The sequence below is a fragment of the Rhinoraja longicauda genome, chromosome 5 (genome assembly GCF_053455715.1).
Source record: "Rhinoraja longicauda isolate Sanriku21f chromosome 5, sRhiLon1.1, whole genome shotgun sequence".
In the NCBI taxonomy this organism is placed as follows: Eukaryota; Metazoa; Chordata; class Chondrichthyes; order Rajiformes; family Arhynchobatidae; genus Rhinoraja; species Rhinoraja longicauda.
Window position 1 is genome coordinate 74226940 of NC_135957.1, and position 19466 is coordinate 74246405.

Genomic DNA, 19466 nt, shown 5'->3' on the forward strand with positions numbered 1-19466 from the left:
GAACCATCAGGAATTTTCTCCCTGGTTTTGAAAGCTATGAGCATCCTGTGATCTGACACCAAAATGTCAGATCACACCTGTGACATTCAGATGGCTGTATATTAGGATTACAAGGACATTGCACTGCCCACATGTTGGCCCTGTTCTGTGATCTTTAGCTCGTCTCCCACCCACTCTTGGCAGCTTTCCCACCAACAAGCAACCTGCTTCTAAACAGGCCCTTTGGCCCAACTTGCCGACCAACGTGTCCCATCTACACTAGTCCCACCTGCCTGCTTTTGGCCTTTATCCCTCTAAACCTATCCTATCCATGTACCTGTCTAAATATTTCTTAAACATTGCGAAAGTACTTGCCTGAACTAATTCCTCCTGCAGGTTGTTCCATGCACCCACCAACGTTGTAAAAGTTACCCCTTGTATTCCCATTAAATCTTTCCCCCCTCACTTTAAACCTAGGTCCTCTAGTTCTCAACTCCCCTACTCTGGGCAAGAGATTCTGTGTGTTTACCCGATCCATTCAAGTTGGCTGTTGCATGGAAACATTTTGGGAGGAAATATTAAACTTGTCACACCATTGAATTTGTTTGGACTAACATAGAAAATAGGTGCAGGAGTAGGCCATTCGGCCCTTCGAGCCTGCACCGCCATTCAATATGATCATGGCTGATCATCCAACTCAGTATCCTGTACCTGCCTTCTCTCCATACCCCCTGATCCCTTTAGCCACAAGGGCCACATCTAACTCCCTCTTAAATATAGTGAGATGCTCAAACTGATGGTATCGTATCTGTGCATAAATCCATTTTAATTCTTTTGGATTCAATATGTTCCAAATTGTTAACTTAATAAACTTGGAAAATGACCATGTCTCTGACCTGATCAAATAAAACCATGAATCCAGATCAGCTTTTCAGTGTAATACTTTTGTTATATGGATGCACAGAGATTTCACTTTCAGCCATAACACAGATGATCCTGTTGGTTCATCCGATCATGATTCATCCGTTCAGAGGCAAGTGTTTTGGTTGAAAGGCCATGATAAACTTCCGTTTGGTTGATATTTTTTGTTCCTAATCCCTCCCCCTTGAAAGTGACAATTCGTGTAATGAACGTGAAGTGTGCATCATAGGTGGACCTTGAGAGTAGGAGTATACTTATTTTTGCAAGAAAAATATTGTAAATGAGGTTAAAAATGGTTTTGCAAGATGGTTTATCCAGGTCCAGAAATGAGAGCTGTACTTGAATGATGTATTTTGTGAAGTCTATACCTACAGTCAATTACCTCATTGGATCATTTCTGAAATGCGTAACAGTTTACCTGATTGAAACTAGAATTCCCTGTACTAATATGAATAGCCGGATTACAATAAGACCAGAAGGATGGCCGGGGAGGGGCCTAAACTTCTCCTCCCATTCCCAATCTGACCTTTCTGTCCTGGGCCTCCGCCATTGTCAGAGTGTGGCCCAGCGCAAATTGGAGGAACAGCACCTCATATTTCGCTTGTATCACAAAATGCTGGAGTAACTCAGCGGGTCAGGCAGCATCTCTGACCCGCTGAGTTACTCCAGCATTTTGTGATACCTTCGATTTGTACCAGCATCTGCAGTTATTTTCCTACATATTTCACTTGGGTGCTTTCCCTTTCTCTCCATCCCCTTCCCAATTCTCCCACCAGTCTTACTGTCTCCAACTACATTCTATCTCTGTCCTTCCCACTCCGCTAACATCAGTCTGAAGAAGGGTTTCGACCTGAAACATCACCCATCCCTTCTCTCCAGAGATGCTGCTTGTCCCACTGAGTTACTCCAGCATTTGTGTCTACTTGCAATAAGACCAGCATGCCCATTAGGTGGAAAGAAGTCTCAGAAACTGAAACATCAGATTGGGGAGGGGGAAAGGAATGATCTCGAGCCAAAGAAGATGATATTAGAAGGGGGGTGGGGTTTGGGGTAGGACACAACGTTTGACAATACAAATAGGTTACAAGAAATTTCTTATCGGAAGAGGTCAGTGGGGAAGTCAGGATTTTTGAAAGTAAATTCCAGAGATTGGATCTCAAATAACTGATATGGTCACTAGTGCGAACAGAAGCAGAGTTCAATGGATAGATTATATGCAGCAAACATTCAGGCAAACAAATTTATTGTTGTGAGCTTCAAAGATAAACGAGTGTCCTCTCGAAGTAATTAATAAGGTCATACCTGAACTATCACCTCTGTCAAAAAATAACAGTGTTGTAGTGACTTAGTGGGTTAAGCAGCATTCCTGGAGAACATGGATAGGTGAAGCTTTGGGTTGGGACCCTTATTCAGACTGTTCCTCTGCCACTTACCTAAACTAACTCCATATCCTTTTATGCCCTTAATGTTCACAAATCTACGAAGTCTTGTGTACATTCATCAATTGAACTTCCTCAACTGTTTTAGGTAGAAAAATGCAAAGATTTTCTACCATCAGGATGATGAAAGTCCTATTCATCTCATTGAAGCATACAAAATTCTCAAGAGGCTTGACACGATGGATGGAGGCTAGATGCCTGTCGTGGCTGTGAGTGCCTTATTTTGGTACCGTAACTCACGGTTGAAGCCACTCCAGTCCAAGCATACATCAAGCCCCCATCCATCTTGGCAAGCCTCTTGAGAAGTCCATATGTTTCCTTGGTATTTATTCACAAAATGTTGGATTAACTCGGCAGGTCAGGCAGCATCTCAGGAGAGAAGGAATGGGCGACGTTTCGGGTCGAGACCCTTCTTCAGACTGATGTCAGGGGGGGCGGGACAAAGGAAGGATATAGGTGGCTCTTGCTCCCCCTCCCCCCATTCGTAAATACTGACATCTACTATAAACCCACTGACTCGCACAGCTATCTGGACTACATTTCTTCCCACCCGGTCTCCTGCAAAAAGTCTATCCCATACTCCCAATTCCTCCGTCTACGCCACATCTGCGCCCGGGATGAGGTGTTTCACACTAGGGCATCAGAGATGTCCTCATTCTTCAGGAAACGGGGCTTCCCCTCTTCCATTATAGATGAGGCTCTCACTAGGGTCTCTTCTACATCCCGCAGCTCCGCTCTTGCTCTCCCTTCCCCCCATTCGTAAATTCTCCTCAAGGTATGTTTCCTTGGGATCACTTCTAAATCTTCTAAACTCGGAGTACAAATTTGGGCACACGGCAGACTGCATGGTCGATTTAATATTTCTTCATATAACAAACTCACTATCCCACCAATCCACCTAGCAAGCCTATACAATGAACTCCTCTATCACGTCTATCCTTCCTTGGGTATAGAGATGTACAAAATACTCTAGATATGATCTCCTGAGCACCATATAATTGAAATAAGAGGGACCGAACGGTGGCGCAACAGTAAAGTTGTTGCCTTAACAGCAGCAGAGACCGGGTTCAATCCTGACTACGGGTGTTGTCTGTACAGAGTTTGTACGTTCTCCCTGTGTCCGTGTGGGAGTGGACCGGGTGCTCTGATTTCCTCCCACACTCCAAAGATGTACAGGCTTGGAGGTTAATTGGCCTCAGTAAAATTATTAAAATTGTCCCCAGTGTGTAGGATAGTGCTAGTGTACAGGGTGAAGATGATGGTTTTGTGGTAAGTAAACATTTCTGTAATCTTTGTCTGCACTCTTTTACTATTTTAACTGATAAAGAAATTTGCTTTTTGCTGGTAAAGTTTGCTTACTTTTTCAGTGGGAAACGTTTCCACTACTTTTCTTATAAGAAACCAGGAATTCTTCTTCCCTGAAAAGTGGGAAATTGTACCTTTTTGTGTCAAGAAAATCAAATTTTGTTGGAACTTTGAAGTGGCGTTCCACATGAAAGAAATAATTATTCTGTTCAGTGGAGATAAATTGTCAAATGCAAAGATCTGATAAATTGTCACTAGCAGTGGGTTAAATATTGTTCAAAAGTTATTCAGCTGGTTTATTAATACCGAACTCTTGAATGTGAACATGCAGGTTTACGTTGAAGTGAACAGACTGGCGGAGGATCGTGAAGACATCCAAAGGGCAGCACAAGAATTTTTCAAAAAGCTGGAATGTGGGGATAAACAGACCTTGGCATTATGGCAGCATTTTAAGACTATAAGCATTGAAGAGTACGAGAAAACCTATCAGGTGAGAAATTATGAACCATAACTGCTCTGATACAGGAAATTTGTATGTTTAGTGTAGGAAGGAACTGCAGATGCTGGTTTACACCGAAGATACACAAAAAGCTGAAGTAACTCAGCGGATCAGGCAGCATCTCTGAAGAAACGGAATAGGTGACGCTTCGGGTCTAGACCCTTCTTCAGACTTTTACCTACATTGGTCTCTACCATCACAAATGACACAGTCACACAGCGATAGAGTTGTTGGCTTACAGGGCCAGCAACCCGGGTTCGATCCTGACCATGGGTGCTGTTTTTACAGAGTTTATACGTTCTCACTGTGACCGTGTGGGTTTTCTTTGCGTGCTCCTGTTTTTCTCCCACACTCCAAAGGCGTACAGGTTCATAGATTAATTGGCTCCGGTAAAAAATAAATTGTAATTGCCCCCCCGTGGGTAGGATTGTGTTGGTGTTAGCGGTGATCGCTGGTCAGCACAGGCTCGGCGGGCCGAAGGGCCTGTTTCCGTACTGTATCTCGAAAGAAATTAAACTGGATTAGATTTGACCATTTAGTCAGTATGTAATGATACCTCCTTTGGAAAAAAAGATACATTGTCTAGCAAGGAGGCTTCAAATGTTGTCTAATTGCCCAATTAGAGAATTCTGCAATGGGGCGACATCAAGAATAGGATTATACGAGTTGCCATCCTATTGTACATGGAATACACGGAGAACCAATGATAATTTAACCAGTGTACACAAATGTAACTCTTTGCTGATATTAAAAATACTATTATTACATTACATTACCCTTATTTGGTACTTCAAGATCACTTACTGCTACAACCCAAAATTGATGTTCGTTTTGGAAATCGAGAAGTATGGTTTGTTGAAATGCAAGAATGTTTCTGCTGTACATTTTGTTAACTAAGAGAATAAGAAAGGTATTAAAAATGTTATGACTGTCATGTTGTTATAGTTAGTGCATCAAGTTTACATTATAATTGATGTCATGTGTACAAACATTGCAATTTATAATATAAAATGTTCTCAAAACATTTTCAAAAAATGTTCTCAAAATCTCATCCATTTAGAACTGAGATGAGGACAAACTTTTTCAGTCAGAGAGTTGTGAATCTGTGGAATTCTCTGCCTCAGAAGGCAGTGGAGGCCAATTCTCTGAATGCATTCAAGAGAGAGCTGGATGGAGCTCTTAAGGATAGCGGAGTCAGGGGGTATGGGGAGAAGGCAGGAACGGGGTACTGATTGAGAATGATCAGCCATGATCACATTGAATGGCGGTGCAGGCTCGAAGGGCAAAATGGTCTCCTCCTGCACCTATTGTCTTGTCTATAAAAGTACATCAACAAAAATACTTGCAGATATGGATTCCTTAACTTAGAATTCTGTGTTACAGTCCTGATTTAACCTAATATCCAGTTAATTCAATACAAATTAGATTTTTATAGCATTTAAATGTTATTATGTATTGTTCCCACTAGTGCTTATTTCAACGAGTGAAACTCGAGTAAAAATGGTGCAGTCACAATTTGTTTAAGCAGTTAAGATTTCAGCCCATTATATAGGTGTTAAAGAAAATTCCCTTCAACAGCTCGGACAACAAAGTTTAAAACACGGCTACAATTTTATAAATAAAAATGAACTTATTAATCATGTCCATGTGTAAAGATTCAATCTAATGAAAAAGGTGATGGAGACAACTGTTGCAAAAGTTGCAAAGCAGACATCAGTATTTCCCCTCAACACAAGGAACTGCAGTTGCTGGAATCCTGCGTGAAACATAAAGTGCTGGAGTAACTCAGCAGGTTATGAATCATCTCTGGAGGACATGGATATGCAACATTTCGGGTCAGGATCCTTATTCAGATTGATTGTAGTAGGAGAGAGAAAACTGGGAAAGAGAAGTGGGCGCAGGACAGTGTTTCCTCGTTGAGTATCAGAGGAATTGTTGGCGTGTGTAGGATTTGCCATGTTCGAGTCTCTTGTTCTCTCTGCCCAGACCTCTGACGCGAGACTTGGTCAGATTGGCCTCTACTGCACAATTTTATGTGCCAACCTGGAATAATCCCAGTGTAATGGATGACCCATTTAAGAGTCAAAGATTAACTTATACGGTTAATTAATTGACAAATTTAAAAAAAAACTTAAGTCTGGGATAAATTAGTTCACAAAGGAAGAGCATTGTTCGCCAAAGAAAAGTCCTGGTGTAAAAACAGGGAAGTACCCAACAGGTTAGGTGCCAGCTCTAACTGAAAACAGAGAAAGTTTTAGGTCTGTGACTTTTATCAAAAGGCTCTGATGAAATGTCACCGCGGAGCGAGGAGCCGCGCCGTGGACCGGGGACCCACCAGGAAGGCCCCGCCCGCCCAGAGAGGATGGACTCTGACGGAGGGCCAGTAAGCAGAACGGCTGCGGGAGGGAGTGCACTGCATTGATGGTGGAGTGGGCCACTGGAGTCTCGGCCAGACTGGGCACCACTTCAAGAGGCTGAGCGGGTGGACCAGACACGGCCTGCAGCGGAGGACACCACAGCCACGCTTAGCCCGGCTGGCCCTGCAACGCTGCCAGGACAATGGGCCTTTATGGTCAAGTCAAGAACCCTGCACTGACAACAACAGTGACTAGAAAATGGCGTCAAATCTGGTGACTCTTTATACTGTCTCGGAGTACTACTACTACTACTATACACTCATATTCTATCTGAGATGGTTATCTAAGATGTATCTAAGTGCTGATGTTTAGTGATACTTGTACTGAGCCTTATTCAGAATTTAATTTCACTCTACCTTGGTACCTGTGATAATAAAGTCCCATTGAACCATTATCTAGCTCTGTTTTTTAATCTTAACAATGCCACTAAGTGTTTCTCACCCTAAACATTGAACAGTATTTGAATGTTGATTTACATGGTTACATACTGTTTGAAATGATTGACGCATATTGCTTTTGGTTGATCAAACCTGAATTGTAGTGCATTTTATTGCAGGGTTCAATTGAACAGTTATCATTGAAGTTTATCTAATTTCTAAATGTTGTATCTGTTCCAAAAGCGGCTTGGTGTGCGTTTCGATGAGTACTCTGGAGAATCCTTGTACCAAGTCAAAGCACAAGAACTCGTGCAGATGATTGATCAGAGAGGACTGCTCAAGAAAATAAAGTAAGGTTAGATTTTAATGGTCACAATTTATAAACAACAGTTTTGTAAAAATAGTTGAAGCATCGGGCGGCACGGTGGCGCAGCGGTAGATCTATCTTACAGCGCTGGTTCAATCCTGACTACGGGTGCTGACTGTGTGGAGTTTGTACATTCTCCCTGTGACCATGTGGGTTTTCTCCGGGTGCTCCGGTTTCTCCTCACACTCCAAAGAGGTACGGGTTTGCAGGTTAATTGGCTCTGGTTAAAAAAAGAATTGTAAATTGTCCCTAATGTTTAGGATAGTGCTGGTGTAAGGGGTGATCGCTGGTCGGTGCGGATATGGTGGGCCGAAGAGCCTGTTTCCGCGCTGTATCTCTGAAGTCAAAAGTCATAACCAAAGCCTTCTGGTTCAGACCGATTCAGCTGAGTTTATTGTCATATTGTCAGGGTGGAATGAAATTCCTTGTTCACATGAAGCTCACAGAGTAAACAGTATAATATAATAATGATACATACAGAAGTAAATACAACCAGCACAAAACAGTAAAATAGTGCAAGTTTATAGTGCAATCAAAAATGGTGCAGAAAAGGTCGTAAAATGCAATAATGGAATAGCCAAATGAGGTAGAGTTAGGAGTAAGTGTACACAGCTACACATCTGGGAATGAGGTGTGAAAGAGCTGGGTGTCGGGGGTCTGATGGCAGATGCTGCAAAGTTCAGGAGTCTGATGGCAGTAGAGAAGATGCTCTTCATTGGTCTGGAAGTCAGAGATTTTAAGATCCTGTTCCACCTTCTAGAATATAGAAATGAGAAAAGCAAATGGTCTGGGAGGCAACCATCCTTGAGTTCACTTCCAGCCTTCCTGAGGCGGCATGAAGATGGACTAGATGGGAGGAAGTGACAAGCATTTGATGGACTGATCCCAGCTCTTTCACACCTCATTCTCAGATGTGATTGTGTTCACCACTTCCTGCAGGTTCTAGCACTCGAGAGCAGAGCAGTTGCTGTACCAGACAGAAGCAACAGATAAAATAATGCATCCAGTCAGAAGCAACAGATAAAATAAAATTAATAGAGTAGAGGTTCTTTTCCTGAACTGATAAACAAAGTTGCAATCTAAAAGAAATTACAAAGTGGCTAGAACATGTTGATTAATCCTGAAAAAGACTTTAAGTTTAAGTTTATTATTGTCATGTGTATTGAGGAACAGTGAACAGCTTTGTTTTTGATTTGCATGCTATACATAAATCCAGTCAAGTCAATCACAAGCACAATAGGTAGCCAAAGTCAAGTACAAAAGCCTTGAGGCTTTCCCCAGTTCCCCTCTGATATCAGACTTCTGAACAGTCCTTCCATTATCTAGTCTACTGCCCGATTCTATCTATCGTGGTCATTGGATTGTGCCCCTGGAACTGGTACGCCACAGAGCTGAGAAGTATATTCTGCACTCTTCATTTTCCCCATTGCTTTACCTATTGTACTCGTGTTTAGCTTGCTTATATTTATATATAGTATTATTTAATTTAATTGGATAGCATGTAAAACAAAGGTTGTCATTGTACCTCGGGAAACGTCACAATGATAAACCTAAAGCTACAAGTTGACATTTTCTTGCAGAATCTCAGCATGTCCACCTGAGGCACATCAGACTCCCCTCACTGAACGTGTACTTTTGTTGTCAACTCATTTTTTGCACAGAACTTTGACATCCCCCCCCCCCCCCAAGATTTTGATTAAACAAGCAATTTCTGAGAAAACTAAGTGGAAAGCCTTTTGTGGTGAGGATACACTATTTGTGATTTAGGTCTTTGCAATTCTTGGTTAAAGATTGCAGCCCATTACATAACCTCACCACGCCATTGAGGGTGAAAAGAGGCGTTGAGGAGTGAAATTGACTATTAGGTTCCAGATGGAGGCTATCACTGTGGCTTTGGATTCTGTTGCTTCGGAGTGGCACACAGCTGACAATATGGCGTTGGGCTGAATGAAACCTGGTTACGGGGTAATCGGGCTGAGCTGATAATGCACGGGGGCAGCTTTTGCTGCTGTTGCTTTTGCTATAAATGGATAAGAAAATATAAATGGCAAGTGTAATCTCTTAACAAATAGATAATAATGTAAAGATATTGGAGAAGGATAAAATACTCATAGCTGTCAAAGGCCATGGGTTAGAGATGACAGTGAGAACGCATTGTGGCCGCAATCAGAGAATACCATTTGTGTGTTTAATTAGCTGTAGAAGTGGTAGAAAAGTGATCTGGAAGTTAGAAAAGGTTATGAGAGAGGAATTAAGAAACAAAGAACAGCAGTTAAGGGCGGCACAGTGGCTCAGCATTAGAGTTGCTGCCTTACAGCGCCAGGGACCTGATTGGTGCTGTCTGTACGGTGTTTGCACGTTCTCCCTGTGACCGCGTGGGTTTCCTCCGAATGCCCCAGTTTCCTCCCACATTCCAATGACTAGACCGTGGGCCGAGGTGCCTTTTCGTTTCATGTCGTGACCCACATCCCATATCTACCTGTATTTATAACATATTGTGTAAACATATTATAGAAATTATATCTGAAACTCGTCAATGAACAAAACCTGCACATATTTTTACAATGTGGAAAAAAAAACTCCCGATTCTTGTCAATGTCCCGAGTAGTAATTGTCCAATCAAAGCACGTTTGTCATTGAGTCGGACGGCAATTGACCAATCGCGCGCTTTGTTTCAGGCTAGCTAGGCAGGGAGCCCAGGTGTCGCTGTTCCTTCACTGTGATGGGTGAAAGTCCCGGCACTCACTCACTCACCAACTATGGCTGGAGCCCGGGTCGATTAGACCACGAGCCGACCATCGAAAATGTGTTTAGATTTTAACTTTCGTGACACATTTCTGGTATCTACTTGAAATTTGACACAAATTTAGATCATTCATAACTCGTCAGTGCAAAAAGTTGCACACTAATTAATTAAGCTAATTAGAAAAAGTCACAGCACTCCAGTCATGGGCTCCATCGACCCAGGCTCCATTCACGGGCTCCATCAACCTAGGCTCCGTCGAGGGCCGAGGGCGTGCAGCGTAGGTTTACTAGGTTAATTCCCGGAATGGCGGGACTATCATGTGTTGAAAGACTGGAGCGACTAGGCTTGTATACACTGGAATTTAGAAGGATGAGAGGAGACCTTCTCGAAACGTATAAGATTATTAAGGGGTTGGACACGTTAGAGGCAAGAATCATGTTCCCAATGTTGGGGGAGTCCAGAACAAGGGGCCACAGTTTAAGAATAAGGGGTAGGCCATTTAGAACTGAGATGAGGAAAAACTTTTTCAGTCAGAGAGTTGTGAATCTGTGGAACTCTCTGCCTCAGAAGGCAGTGGAGGCCATCTCTCTGAATGCATTCGAGAGCTAGATAGAGCTCTTAAGGATAGAGCTAGGATAGCGGAGTCAGGGGGTATGGGGAGAAGGCAGGAACGGGGTACTGATTGAGAATGATCAACCATGATCACATTGAATGGCGATGCTGGCTTGAAGAGCTGAATGGCCTCCTCCTGCACCTATTGTCTATTGACCCAGGCTCTGTCTGATCGACCCGGGCTCCAGCCATAATTGGTGAGTGAGTGAGTGAGTTCCGGGACTTTGACCCATCAACAGTGAAGGAACAGCGACACCTGGGCTCCCTGCCTAGCTAGCCTGAAACAAAGTGCGCAATTGGTCAATTGGCGTCCGACTCAATGACAAACGTGCTTTGATTGGACAATTACTACTCGGAAAATTAACAAGATTTGAGTTTTTTTCCATATTTTAAAAATATGTGCAGGTTTTGTTCTTGACGAGTTTCAGATGTAATTTCTATAATATTTTTACACAATATGTTATAAATACAGGTAGATATGGGATGTGGGTCACGACATGAAACGAAAAGGCACCTCGGCGCACGGTCTAGACGGAGCCCGTGGCTGGAGGCTGGGTCGACGGAGCCCGTGGCTGGAGTGCTGTGACCTTTTCTAATTAGCTTAATTAATTAGTGTGCAACGTTTTTGCACTGACAAGTTATCAATTCCTTCTCAATTATTTTTTTAATCTAAATCCATGCCAAGTTTGAAGTAGATACCAGAGGTGGGTCACGAAAGTTAAAATCTGGACACATTTTTGATGTTTGGCCCGCGATCTAGATGTGCAGGTTTGTCGATTAATTGACTTCCATAAATTGTCCCGAGTGTAGGATAGAATTGGTGTACAGGGTGATTGGTATTCGACATGGACTCGGTGGGCGAAAGTGCTTGCTTGTTTCCACGTTGTATCTCTAAACATAAAAACTATAAGTTGCTGGCTTGCCAAGAAAAGACAAAGTTCTGGCGTAACTCTATGGATCAGGTAGCATCCGTGGAGAACATGGAAAGGTGATGTTTCACAACAGTTTGAAGAATGGTCCCAAACCAAAGCATCACCTATCCATGTTCTTCAGGGATGCTGCCTGACCCACGGAGTTACTCCATTTTGTGTCTTTCCTTTTAAGAGAGAAAGATCTATTGGGACTGATTCATTCGAAGTCCTTCAAGAGCAAATGGAGGCTGGAGGTGGGATTGTGGTTAAGGAAACCAGAGGGCTGAGGCCCAATGTCAAATGTAAACCAGCTGGGTAATTTATTTATGTTTTTAAATTATAATATTAATAAGGTACAAGATAGCGACTCCGGTGCACTGCCTCGGTGTAATCTACTATTCGAGCCAGTAGCTCTGCTAAATGCACTGCTGTGCTTCTACCATTCATTTTTGTAAAATGTACATCAAGGGACCCAAGAACTCCGTTGATTGTTATGCCTTAATTATTTTTTATCACCACCTACTTTCTAATTTCTAATCAGTGAGCTAATGTCTCTTTCCTGCCTGACAGCCTACAGTCCCTCTGCTGGTTATACAGCGGTCTGTTGTGTAAACTCATTACTTTAATTCTGCCTTCAGATTGTTATATCCACTGTGTTCCGTCATGTCACTGCCTCTTTTCCTCAATAACCATCTGGTGAAATTGAAACAGCACTGCGTTTGGATAGATGATTCCCTCTGACACAAACTCTTGGAGTTTGATTAATACCTGCAGTTCAGATTATATCATGTGTTTGCATTGTACAGAATAAGATAGAAGAAATTTGTTGCTAGTATGTGTTTGATGTATAACATCTTTACTGTGTGTCAACTGTAGTTGCTTGGTTGGTGGTACTCGCCTCTGACTTATGGATTCAAATCCAACACCAGATATTTCAGCACGAGAATATAGATTAACACACTCAGTATTAAATCAGTGCTGTTTGTGTATATATTTTATTATTATTATTTATTTAAAATTTATTTATATGGCAAGATTAGCAAGTTTGCAGATGATACAAAAGTGGATGGTTTTGTAGATAGTGAAGATGGTTGTGCAAAATTGCAGCAGGATCTCGATCAATTGGCCAAGTGGGCTGAGGAATGGTTGATGAAATTTAATGCAGCGAAATGGGAGGTGTTGCATTTTGGGAAGTCTAACTTGGGCAGGACCTACACAGTGAATAGTAGGGCTCTGGGTGGTGTTGTACAGCAGAGGGATCAAGGAGTGCAGGTTCACAGCTCCTTGAAGGTGCAGTTTCAGGTAGATCGGATGGTCAAAAAGACTTTTGGCACATTGGCTTTCATCAACCAGAGTATTGAGTATAGAAGTTGGGAGATCATGTTGCAATTGTATAAGACATTAGTGAGGTCACATCTCGAGTTTTGTGTACAGTTCTGGGCACCATGTTATAAGAAAGATGTTGTCAAGCTGGAAAAGGTAAAGCGAAGATTTACGAGGATGTTGCCAGGACTAGAAGATCTAGGAAGAGGTTAAGTAGGTTGGGACTCTATTCCTTTGAGCACGGGAGGATGAGGGGTGATCTTATAGAGGTGTATAAGATCATGACAGGAATAGATCGGGTAGAAGCACAGAGTCTCTTGCCCAGAGTAGGTGAATTGAGGACCAGAGAACAGGTGAAGGGGAAAAGATTTATTAGGAACCTGGGGTAGCTTTTTCACTCAAAGGATGGTAGATGTATGGAACAAGCTGCCAGAGGAGTTGAAGCAGGGACTATCCCAATGTTTAAGAAGCAGTTCGACAGGTAATGGATAGGACAGATTTAGAGGGACATGGACCAAATGCTGGCAGGTGGGACTAGTGTGGCTGGGACATGTTGGCCGGTGTGGGCAAGTTGGGCCGAAGGGCCTCTTTCCATACTGTATCACTCTATCACTCTATGACCACTTATTCCAACTGGGTAGTCAATCGTAAATCTTTCCCAATAGCAGACGTGTCTGTATACCAAAGATAATAGAGCTGAGCAAGATGGACCACTCCGTCAAAATCACCTATACTGGTGTAGTACGCAAAGGAGCCATTTAAGTAAGCAAAACCCTCCGTCCGTAATACCTCTCGCAGTGTAATCAGTGTTTTGGGGGAACAGTATGTGTGATGATACCATTAAAATGCAGAATATATCTCATCTATCAATTCACAGATTTTTGTTATTTTTCTTTTTAAATGTTTCTGCCTACTAAAATGGCACCATGAGATACTACGGTTTTTAGGGTTGAGTGGTCTATCTTGCTCTGCTCTATTATCTTTGCTGTATACAGAGGGCATATATTTAAGGTAAAGAATAAGAGGTTTAGAAAGGATATAAAGATTTTATTTTCTTCCAAAGGATGGTTGGAGTTTGCCTGAGAAGGAGGTGGAGGCAGCAATTCATTCAACATTTAAAACGTTTCTAGATGAACACTTGAATCACCAAGGCATAAAGGCTATGACCAAGAGTTGGTAAATGAGACTGGTATTGGTATTTGATGGACATATAGACGAGGTAGACACAAGACTGTTTCTATGTTAAAAGTTAACGATGTATTAACACTATTGTCTATCGCTTTTCATCTTTTCCACCTGAGCAAACAATTAGAACACAAATGCTGTGCTATTCAGGATGGAAATTCAGATCCTAGAAGGATGAGGGGGGAATCTCATTGAAACTTACCAAATGGTGTAAGCCCTGGATAGTGTAAGAAAATAACTGCAGATGCTGGTACAAATCGACGGTATTTATTTCACAAAATGCTGGAGTAACTCAGCGGGTAAGGCAGCATCTCACGAGAGAAGGAATGGGTGACGTTTCGGGTCGAGACCCTTCTTCAGAGGGGGGCGGGACAAAGGAAGGATATAGGTGGAGACAGGAAGATAGAGGGAGAACTGGGAAGGGGAGGGGAAGAGAGGGACAGAGGAACTATCTAAAGTTGGAGAAGTCAATGTTCATACCGCTGGGCTGCAAGCTGCCCAAGCGAAATATGAGGTGCTGTTCCTCCAATTTCCGGTGGGCCTCACTATGGCACTGGAGGAGGCCCATGACAGAAAGGTCAGACTGGGAGTGGGAGGGGGAGTTGAAGTGCTCAGCCACCGAGAGATCAGGTTGGTTAAGGCGGACTGAGCAAAGGTGTTGAACGAAACGATCACCGAGCCTGCGTTTGGTTTCGCCAATGTAAAGTTGTTGACATCTAGAGCAGCGGATACAATAAATGAGGTTGGAGGAGGTGCAGGTGAACCTCTGTCTCACCTGGAAAGACTGTTTGGGTCCTTGGATGGATTTCCCAAACAGTCTTTCCAGGTGAGACAGAGGTTCACCTGCACCTCCTCCAACCTCATCTATTGTATCCGATGCTCCAGATGTCAACTTCTTTACATCTGCGAAACCAAACGCAGGCTCGGCGATCGTTTCGCTCAACACCTTCGCTCAGTCCGCCTTAACCAACCTGATCTCCCGGTGGCTGAGCACTTCAACTCCCCCTTCCACTCCCAGTCTGATCTTTCTGTCATGGGCCTCCTCCAGTGCCATAGTGAGGCCCACCGGAAATTGGAGGAACAGCACCTCGTATTTCGCTTGGGCAGCTTGCAGCCCAGCGGTATGAACATTGACTTCTCCAACTTTAGATAGTTCCTCTGTCCCTCTCTTCCCCTCCCCCTTCCCAGTTCTCCTTCTATCTTCCTGTCTCCACCTATATCCTTCCTTTGTCCCGCCCTCCTGACATCAGTCTGAAAAAGGGTCTCGACCCGAAACGTCACCCATTCCTTCTCTCCTGAGATGCTGCCTGACCTGCTGAGTTACTCCAGCATTTTGTGAAATAAAAGCCCTGGATAGAGTGGATGTGGTGAGAGTTTAGGACCAGAGACCTAAGTCTCTGAATAAAAGGACGTACCTTTAAAAAGAAGACAAGGAGGATTTTTTTAATCAGAGGATGGTGAATCTGTTGAATTCATTGCCACAGAAGGCTGTGGGGGCCATCAATGGATATTTTTAAGGTGGCGATCGATAAATGCTTGATTAGCACGGGTGTTAGGGGTTATAGGGGGGGAGGCAAGAGAATGCAGTTGTGAGGGAACAATAGATCAGCCATGATTGAATGGTGGAGTAGACTTGATGGGCCGAATGGCCTAATTCTGCTCCTATAATTTATGAACATGAAATAGGTCCTGAATTCCAATAAAATCCAATTATTTGGATCTGCATTGAAAATCCAAATTCCATTTTCCTCTATTTGTTCCATACACTTAAAGCTGTCGGTTAACAAAAATCCATCAAATTCTGATTTAAGATATAAATCCGGTTCAAACTTGTATATCATCAAATGTAAGCATTCTAAATTTCTACCATACTATTAAGTGTAGAAGTATATATCTAACCTCATTCTGAAATTCTCTTTCCCTGCTCCTCTGGATAATCATGATCTGGCACTAAAGAGAAGAACATTCAGTCGTCTGCAATCAACCAAGCAATCTCATCACAAATTATGTGCCAACTTCCTTGTTTGCTGTTCCTCTCACTTTGCTGCATTTGCAACTGCTTTGGTCTAAATATAGCAAATATCGTACCTGTGAATTTTCCCATTCGTTGCAAAAAAACCTTTGTTCTGCAGCTACAACAAAGGTGAATAACGTAATAAAAAGGAACGGCAGATGCTTTTATACAAAAGGCAGGCACAAAATCCTACAGTAGCTCAGTGGGTCAGACAGTATCTCTGGAGAAAATGGATAGGTGATGTTTTGGATCATGACTGATTGTAAGGTGGGGGGGAGCAAGAAAAAAAAAAACAGGCCAAAATGGGGCTGGCAACAGATGACCTCAGACAAGGAGGTTATCTTAGCATCTGCAGTTATTTTCTGTGGGCTGAAGGGCGCGTTGCTGTGCTGTGCTATTCTATGTTCTATATTTATACGTGTGTTAAGAATGAAAACATTGTGCATCTTTAGTACCTCCTGTTTTGTCTCTTCAGCCTAGGAGTTGGAGTGGTTGATCTTTCACCAAAAGGTGATCTGACCAGTTATGCCAAGATAGTTCGAAGTGATGGGACATCTCTCTACCTGACTAGGTGAGCATCTTAAAACAATTTTTTAACACTGTAATTGCTGTAAATGAAAGGATTGATAGCTCGCAATTGGTTATCCAGGCAGCTATCTATGTCAGACACACTTCTTCTTCTTGCGTTTGAGGCAGCAGAAATTATGTAACGCCCTCCAGGCGCTGTAGCCAGTGCAATGTGCTGTTGTCAAGGGCCGTGAGTTCTACCCCTCCACCAGGGGGACGGAGGACAGTGCAGCCACAGAGGGTCGCTGCAGAAAGGGAGAAAGGGTGACGAGATGACAGGCGTTGAGGTCCTAGTTGCTGTGAATCCTGGGCGAGGTGGTGCAAAGGATGATTGGCGTCCGATGGGGCCTTGCACACCAGCCTATAAGTGAACAACTCTCTGCGCAGCTTGGCGGGTGCGATACCTGCGAGCACCGGCGGCAGGAGATCCGTCGGAGTAGGGCGTAGGCAGCCAGTGATGATCCACATGGTGTTGTTGAGAGTGGTGTCAGACACACTGCTATTGAGTAAACCATATGATTACTGTGTCAATACATTGTTCTTTTCTGTAGATTTCCATTTTATGTTCCTTTGTTCATGTGTTAGCCTAACTTCAGTCTGTAGGGAGAATGGCTTAATCTATAACTGCCTCCCACTAACCCATTGACTAGTTGGCCTCATTTACAGTTTGTATCTTTGGCAATCCTGGCCTCATCTTATCAGAGGTATTTCCTTTGTCCAGTTTATCTGCCCCCCCCCCCCCCACCCTATCTGCAATTTAAAATCCATTTATTTTCTCTCTTCCCAGATTTGACAGATGGTCCTTTGACCTGAAACATTAATCCTACGTCATTTTCCACAGATGCTGCCTGATCTGCTAGTTGTTCTGTTTTTGTTTCAGATTTCCAGTATCTACAATATTTTGTTTTCCATTTTATTATTGCTAATTTTCACATTTTAGATGCTATTTATGAATGTCATAGAGTCTTACAATATGGAAACAGGCCAACTTGCCCACATTAACCAACATGTCCCACCTACACTAGTCCCATCTGCCTGCATTTGGCAGATATATCCATCTAAACCTGTCCTATCCATGTACCTGTCTGAATGTTTCTTAAACGTTGAGATTGTACCTGCCTCAACTACTTCCTCCGGCAGCTTGTTCCATTCATTCACCACCCTTTGTGTGATTCTAACTGTAGGTCATCTAATTGTAGAGACTTAAAACCCAGCAGGAGACGTTTAGTCCACTATGTTTATACTGGATAAAATGTAGTTGATATGCCCTGTATGTGCTGGCTCCTCAAGTGTTCGTCCATGTACCTATCCAATGTCGTGCTGGTTTCTGCCCCAACATGCGTACAGGCCATGAATTCCATGCCTCCACTCAACTAGATCGTTCCTTGCCAACCCACCTCTCATCCTTACACCAGTTAACTTAAATCTGTGCTTCCACCCACTACTCTGAGTGGCAAGGGAAATAGGTCTTTCTGTTTACCCTGCCCGCCCGTCTCATAATTTTATACACTGCTGATTTTTCTTTGTTCAACTTGCATTTGAAATGGGCCCTTTTTCACATTCCTAATACATCCAGCCATGGCAACATCCCAGTCAACTTCCTCTGCACCCTCTCGTACTATCATTGTTTCCACCAGTGGGAGCTAGATAGAGCTCTGAAGGATAGCGGAGTCAGGGGGTATGGGGAGAAGGCAGGAACGGGGTACTGATTGAGAATGATCAGCCATGATCATATTGAATGGCAGTGCTGGCTCGAAGGGCCAAAGGGCCGAATGGCCTCCTCCTGCACCTGAATGGCCTCCTCCTGCATCTGTTGTCTATTGCCTAGGACCAGAGGCCATAGCCTCAGAATAAAAGGACGGACCTTTGGGAAGGAGATGAGGAGGAATTTCTTTAATGAGAGGGAGATGAATTTGTGGAATTCGTTGCCACAGAAGGCTGTGGAGGAGACAGGAGAAAAGGGTTGAGGGGGAAAACTAGATCAGCCAGGATGGAATGGCAGTGTAGACTTGATGGGCCAAATCTGCTCTGAGAACTTATGAATTTATGAACTTCTACCTGGACAATTTTTCATCGTATTGGTTAGTTGGCAAAATTTGATGGAGGTGCAGTTGGTTTTGGAATGCAGGTTTTCAGTATTACTGCTGGGATGTTGTCTGGTGCCAGAATTTAGTGCTGTAATTTTCTGCTCTCAGCTGATTCTTGACTTCACATGGTGTGAAGTGAATTAGCTGGAAGCTGATTTCGGGTGAGGATCTGAGGATCTGAGGATCTGAGGAGGTAGGTTGTAATGCGTCACCCAATTCAAGAGTTTTGATCTGCCAGGGACTTTAGATCCCTGACCCACGCACAGTCCCTTCCAAAAGTGCATGAAAATTAATTGCCATATTCAATATTACTATTGGTGGAATGGTGTTTCCCTCAAGTTCATGCCTTCATATTCCCTCAAGTTCATGCCTTCATATTCCCTCAAGTTCATGCCTTCATAATGTCAAGGGTTTTAACTAATTAAATGCTGTAATATTCCTTGCTAGTGTTATGCAGATTTCTGCTCCTTTGATATAACATAGGAAATCTTCTCAAGCAGTCCCTTCTGATCAAGGATGATTTCCACTCTGATTTTGGGAGTTCCGAGGTGGGTTAATGTGACCAGCGTGGTAACAGCAGACACTTGCACAGATGGGGCAGGTGGTGGCGGACTGGGTGGGCTGGTGAATGCTTCTTTATGCAATACCCCCATGGGTTCCTGAAGCCCATACATGAGGTTTTCAATGTCGTCCTGGATGCTCCATCTCTACTTTGAA

General features: G+C 43.2%; 1 protein-coding gene across 2 annotated transcripts in view; it reads left to right on the forward strand.

Moving 5' to 3' along the window:
• Nucleotides 1–19466, forward strand: part of rars2 (arginyl-tRNA synthetase 2, mitochondrial) — a 72291-nt gene that overhangs the window by 20837 nt on the left and 31988 nt on the right. For both annotated transcript variants that reach the window (XR_013547291.1, XM_078399807.1), the window contains exons 9-11: nucleotides 3976–4134; nucleotides 7181–7287; nucleotides 16571–16666. Coding sequence is in view for 1 of the 2 variants with exons in the window: in XM_078399807.1 (XP_078255933.1) it covers nucleotides 3976–4134; nucleotides 7181–7287; nucleotides 16571–16666 (362 nt within the window). In the remaining variant the exon portion in view is untranslated. The remainder of the gene's footprint in view (nucleotides 1–3975; nucleotides 4135–7180; nucleotides 7288–16570; nucleotides 16667–19466) is intronic.